This window comes from Muscardinus avellanarius (genome assembly GCF_963383645.1).
Source record: "Muscardinus avellanarius genome assembly, chromosome: 16".
NCBI lineage: Eukaryota > Metazoa > Chordata > Mammalia > Rodentia > Gliridae > Muscardinus > Muscardinus avellanarius.
In genome coordinates, this window is record NC_137802.1 from 4,524,373 (window position 1) to 4,530,568 (window position 6,196).

Sequence of the window (6,196 nt, forward strand, 5' to 3'; positions counted from 1 at the left end):
GAGTGTGCGCCACTACGCCCGGCTTAATTTTGTTATTTTTTGATACTGGGTATGGAACCTAGGGGTTTTCTACTGCCGAGCTAAACTAGACCCCCCTTTTTTTGCAAGTCTGGGGATGGAACCCAGGGGCATTTGACCTCCGAGCTACATCCCCTGCCCTATGTTTTATTCTTTACTTTGAAACAAGATCTCACTAAATTACAGAGGGCCTCACTAAGTAGCCGAGGCTGTCTGAGAACCATGATCCTCCTGTCTCAGCCTCCCGAATGCTGGGATTACAAGCGTGCGCCACCACACCCGGCTTAGCCCTCTTTTTATTTTTATTTTTATTTTTATTTTTTTGGTTTTTTTGGTGGTACTGGGGTTCCTGGAAGCCCTCCTTCCTCCGGGCTACACTCCCAGACCTATTTTATATTTTTGAAACAGGGTCTCTTACGCCAGCACGGCTGGCTTCGAACCTGCGCGATCCTCCTGTCTCCGCCTCCCAAGCACGGGGATTACAAGCGTGCGCCACCACGCCCGGCTTAGCCCTCTTTTTAAAAGAAATTTATTTGTGGGTCTGGGATTGAAACCCAGGGGCATTCTACCTCCGAGCTCCACCCCCAGCCCAATTTTTTTATTCTTTATTTTGAAACCGGGTCTCACTGAGTTGCAGAGGGCCGTGAGGCCCTAAGTACCTGAGGCTGGCCGTGAACCTGTGATCCGATCCTTCTGTCTCCGCCTCCCAAATGCTGGGATGACGAGCGTGCGGCACCACGCCGGGCCTCCGTCGCTGTTCTAACTGGACTAGAATATTTCTCCCGCACCTAATGCTTTGTTTGAAGTATAATGGACTCTGTCCACTCTCACGTGAAGGGCTTAGCTTTATACAGGAGGAGACAAGCCCAGAGACGTTAAGCAAATCCTACAAAGACACACAGCCCCAGAAACATCCGGCACCAGGATTAGAACCCAGGCAGCCGGCGTGGTCTCTGCAGCATCCCCAGAGAGTGGGACCCTATGTCACCTCGACCAGTGACACCCTCCTCCCGCGCCAGCTCACACATCCACACGGTCCTGTCCTCCTACGGGGCCCGCGCCCGCACCGTGCACCCCGGGGCCCTGCTCACTTCACCGAGACGGAGAACTCCCCCGGCGAGCTCTCGCTCTCCCGGATCAGGAAGGCTCCCAGGTGGTTCCGTTTCAGCAAAATCTCTTCGGCCAGCTGCCGGGAAATCTTGCCCGAGTACCACCTGTGCAGAGAGGGGGGCCCGTGGGTGACGCCCTCCCGGTGACAAGCGCCCTGGAGCCCACGGGGCTTGCACAGACGGGGAGCAGAGCTCAGAGAGGCGCAGCGAGGCGCCCAGGTCACACAGCCCAAGCTGGGCCGCCGGGCGGGGCCCCAGAGCCCGCCTTCCCCGCCTTCCCCTGCCTGCGAGCTAGACTCCGCCAGCCACGGCGCCGACCTCAGCCCACTGCACCGGGTGAGACCGTAGGTGTTTGGTTTTTGTTTGGTTTTGTTTTTTTGTTTATATTTTGCAATTCTGGGGTGAGAACCCAGGGTCTCCTGCAGGCTCTGCTGGGCCAGCGCTAACCACCAGGTCGCACCCCAGTCCTGGGCAGTGGTCTTTCTTCTTTCTTTCTTTCTTTCTTTCTTTCTTTCTTTCTTTCTTTCTTTCTTCCTTCCTTCCTTTCTTTCTTTCTTTCTTTCAGAACTGGGGCTGGAACCCAGGGGCAGCCGACCTCTGAGCTCCACCCCCAGCCCTATTTTTTATTCTTTATTTGGAAACAGGGTCTCACTGAGTTGCAGAGGGCCTCACTAAGTAGCCGAGGCTGTCCGCGAACCGTGATCCTCCTGTCTCAGCCTCCCCAATGCTGGGATGACAAGTGTGCACCACCACACCCGGCTTTTTTTTTTTTTTTTTTTTTTTTTTTTTTGCGGTACTGGGGATGGAACCCAGGGGCAGTCTACCTCTGAGCTGCACCCCAGCCCGATTTTTATTCTTTATTTGGAAACAGGGTCTCACTGAGTGGCAGAGGGGCTCACTAAGGCTGGTGCATCTTAGGCTAGATGGAGGCTGCCTGGGCCTCCCCTGCAGGGGGCCCCCCTGGGGGTTTCCGAGGGGCCCCGGCGCCTTTAAAGAAGCCCACGCAGGAGCCGTCGCGTGGGCAGCCGTGGTCCTCAGAGGGCGTCGCACATCGAGAACCCTCACCTCCACCTCTGCACCTTGAAATAACCAAGTGCTTCTGGGAGGGGCCCAGCGCCCCCCTCTCCTCTCCACCCCCACCTCCCCTGGCCCTCCGCTGCACCTGGCGAACTTCTCTTCTAACTTGCAGGCCCAGCGGACCATGCCCTTCCCCGGGAAGCCAGGTCAATTCTGCATCTCAGCAGGTGTGACCGAGGGCATTGAGCCTAGAACCCTCCATGGCTCCCTAGTGCCCAGGCTTGGCCCCACGCCCTGACCGGAGGCTGTGGCCTCCCCTGGGTGGGGGATTCTGGGTAGCTTGGAGGCCAAGCAGACTGTCTGGGGACCCGGGCTGGGGCTGTACCCAGCACAGGAAGCTGGAGGTGGTAGCTTTGCAAAGAACTCAAAGAAAGATAAAGAGGAAATATCCCTGGGGCCCCACCCGGCCCACACCCTCCCCTCCCCCCCACAGCCTGCACACACAGTGTTCTGGAGAGTCCCCCATCTCACCCAACACTCCATGGCTCCCTACTACCCCAGTGCCTGGCTTTGAGGCCCTTCTGCCTGTCCCCCACATGCCTTGGCTCACCCGGACACGCGGACCCGGACCCAGGAACGCCCAAAGGCGTTTTCTTTGTCTTTATAACCAACTCCTATGTATCCTTCAAAACCCCACTCATGGCCAGCGATGGCTGTCTTCCCATGGACTGTCTTCTTGGGGGGCCGTATCTCTCACAGAGCAGAGCCGGCATGACCTCTGTGTCTCCAAAAGGGCCACCCCGTCCCCACATCCAGCGGGCGGGCGGGTGACGGAGGAGTGGCTCCCTGTGACTCTGTTGGGGGCCACCGGCTAATGGAACCCCAGCTGGGACTTCCTGACCCCAGGCCGGGTCCCGGAGCCCGCCACTTACGGGTGAGGCTTGAGGCGGATGTAGTTCTTGGGTACGAAGCCCTCGGCGCCCCGCAGCTCCGCCTTGTACCAGTTCTGGTCGTCCTCCATGTTCAGGATCTGTGGGGAGGCAGACACAGTCCCCCGGTCCCCGAGAAGGCCGCCGGGGCCGGGCCGTGGGGACCCGGGGAGGCAGGGAGGCTGGGGGGAGGCTGCCCTGGGCTCTCAGGCTGTGCAGCCGCAGGGCGTGGGGGCGCCGGCCAGGCCAGCGTGTGTCTCGGGGTGCCGCCCGGGTCCGGCCTCCATTTCCTGGACACCCCCCATGGGTCAACAGTTCTTGTCAAACCTCCCGGGTAGACATTATCAAACGCTGTCTGGCAGAGGAGCCCAGAGAGGGGCCGAACCAGGTAAAGGACTCACAGCACGGGAGAGGCGGAGCCCTGTGCTTGGCCTGGAGCTTGGGGGGCTCTGCTTGGCTAGGGGGACCCTGGCCCAAGAGATCTCATCCTCCCGAGGGCCTGTGGCCTCCATCCTCAGGGTCCATCTCTCCTGTCACTTTTTTTTGGGGGGGGCAAATGGACCCCAGGGCCATTCTACCTCCGAGCTACACCCCCAGCCCTATTTTTTATTATTTATTTATTTATTTATTTATTTATTTATTTATTTTTGGTACTGGGGTTCCTGGAAGCCCTTCTACATCCGGGCTACACTCCCAGACCTATTTTTACCTTTTTTTTTTTGGAAACAGGGTCTCCTAAGCCAGCGCGCACAGGGCTGGCTTCAAACCTGCGCGATCCTCCTGTCTCTGCCTCCCAAGCGCGGGGATGACAAGCGTGCACCACCGCGCCCGGCTTATTCTTTATTTTGAAACAGGGTCTCAGCCGGGCGTGGGGGCACACACTTGTCATCCCAGCATTCGGGAGGCTGAGACCGGAGGATCGCCGTTCACAGACAGCCTCGGCTACTTAGTGAGGCCCTCTGCAACTCAGTGAGACCCTGTTTCCAAATAAAGAATAAAAAATAGGGCTGGGGGTTGAGCTCGGAGGTCGAATGCTCCTGGGTTCCATCCCCAGACCCATAAATAAACAAACAAACAAACAAACCATGGGGTGCCTGAACCCTGAAGGGCCTCAGAATTGGGCAGAAGTCCGGCCGGGAGGGGCAGGCCTGGCCCCGCCTCCCGAATGGGGAGGGACACCCCCTGTCCCTCCGCAAGCCAGGGCCAGCCCTTCCTTCCGGTCCCCAGCCCACGCGAGGTCAGCAGCCCCAGGGGCCAGACAGACTAAGGCAGGTGGCTGACTCAGGAACATTCCCTCAAAACAAAACAAAACATTCCACCAAGCCAGGCGTGGTGGCCCACGCTAGTCATCCCAGCATTCGGGAGGCTGAGACAGGAGGATCGCGGTTCGCGGACAGCCTCAGCTACTTAGTGAGGCCCTCTGCAACTCAGTGAGACCCTGTTTCCAAATAAAGAATAAAAAATAGGGCTGGGGGTGTAGCTCAGAGGTAAAATGCCCCTGGCTTCCATCCCCAGTACCTCAAAAAAAAAAAAAAAAAGTCCAATTAGGGCAAAAAGATTGTCACTGGGGCAGAAGGAGCCATTGGGAAAGCTTTCTCTGGGACGTCACAGGTGAACTGAGCCCCAAATTCTTTTTCTTTGCGGGTCTGGGGATGGAACCCAGGGGCATTCGACCTCCGAGCTACACCCCCTGCCCTATTTTTTATTCTTTATTTTGAAACCGGTCTCACTGAGTTGCAGAGGGCCTCACTAAGTAACTGAGGCTGTCCGCGAACCGCGATCCTCCTGTCTCAGCCTCCCGAATGCTGGGATGACGAGCGTGCGCCCCCACGCCCGGCATGAGCCCCAAATTCTAAGAGCCAACACAGAAGGTCTTGGGGAGCGGCGTGGGCTCTCCGGAGGGACAGGGTGATGGCCGCTCGCCCTCAGCCTCACCGCCTTCAGTCAGAGCGTCCGCCTGCAAACTTTTTCCAACTCTTCCGACGTAGACTACCCCGGACCCGCTGCTCCTCCAGTCGGGCTCTCCCAGCCCCGGCTCTGCGCACCACGGCTCCTGCTCGCCCTTCCAGCGAGGGCTCAGTGTTACCTTGATTTATTTTATTTTATTTTATTTGGTACTGGGGATGGGACCCAGGAGCATTCTACCAGTGAGCTGCACCACCAGCCTAATTTTATTTATATATATGTATTTTATTTTATCATTATTATTATTATTTATTTTGAAACAGGGTCTCACTGAGTTGCAGAGGGCCTCACTAAGTAACTGAGGCTGTCCACGAACCGCGATCCTCCTGTCTCAGCCTCCCGAATGCTGGGATGACAAGCGTGCGCCACCACGCCCGGCTTTCTCTCTTTCATTTATTTTTCCCCCCATTGGTACTAGAGGTTGAACCCAGGGGCATTCTCCCTCTGAGCTACACCTCCACCTCATTTTATTTTTTTTATTTGGAAATAGGGTCCCACTAAGTTGCTGAGGGCCTTGATAAATTACCAAGGCTGGCCTCGAACCTGCCATCCTCCCGCCCCAGCCTCCGGAGGACTGGGATCCCGGCGGCGCGTGGGCCCCAGTTCTCAAACCCAACCCGGCCCGGCCCCGGCTCCCCGTACCTTGAGCGTGTCCCCCTTGTTGAAGGCCAGCTCGTCGCTCTCTGTGGCCTGGAAGCTGTACAGGGCCACCGACTCCATCCTGCCCCTGTCCTGTCCCTCTCCCGTCCCTGCAGCTCGGCCTCCACCGCGGCTTCAGGCTTCCTCTGTAGTGCGGGACGCTCTTCCTTTGTTTTAAGGACGCATTTGTTCTTTTGAAGCTGAGACTGAAACTACCCTCCATGGAGGGGGGGGGCAGGAAGCTGAGACTTGTCACCGCCGCCGCCCCGCCCTCGGGACCCAGCGGTCAGGTCAGGTGCAACAGACGGCCGGGCCCTGAGGCCGGAGGCAGCTGGGAAGACGAGGCCAGGCCGGTGTCCAAACGCCACTGATGCTTTGTTTTTTATTTTTATTTTTATTTTTTTTACTTTTTATTTTTATTTTTTGCGGGTCTGGGGATGGAAGCCAGGAGCATTCGACCTCCGAGCTCCACCCCCAGCCCTATTTTTTATTCTTTATTTCGAAACAGGGTCTCACCGA

General features: G+C 57.3%; 1 protein-coding gene across 1 annotated transcript in view; it reads right to left on the reverse strand.

The window, feature by feature from the left end:
* Window positions 1-5,758, reverse strand: part of GRAP (GRB2 related adaptor protein) — a gene marked incomplete at both ends in the record, with an annotated part of 13,302 nt that extends 7,544 nt beyond the window's left edge. Inside the window, 3 exons of the mRNA XM_080712111.1 lie at window positions 1,110-1,232; window positions 3,077-3,174; window positions 5,681-5,758. Coding sequence (XP_080568237.1) covers window positions 1,110-1,232; window positions 3,077-3,174; window positions 5,681-5,758 — 299 coding nt within the window. The remainder of the gene's footprint in view (window positions 1-1,109; window positions 1,233-3,076; window positions 3,175-5,680) is intronic.
* Between the last annotated feature and the right edge of the window lie 438 nt (window positions 5,759-6,196).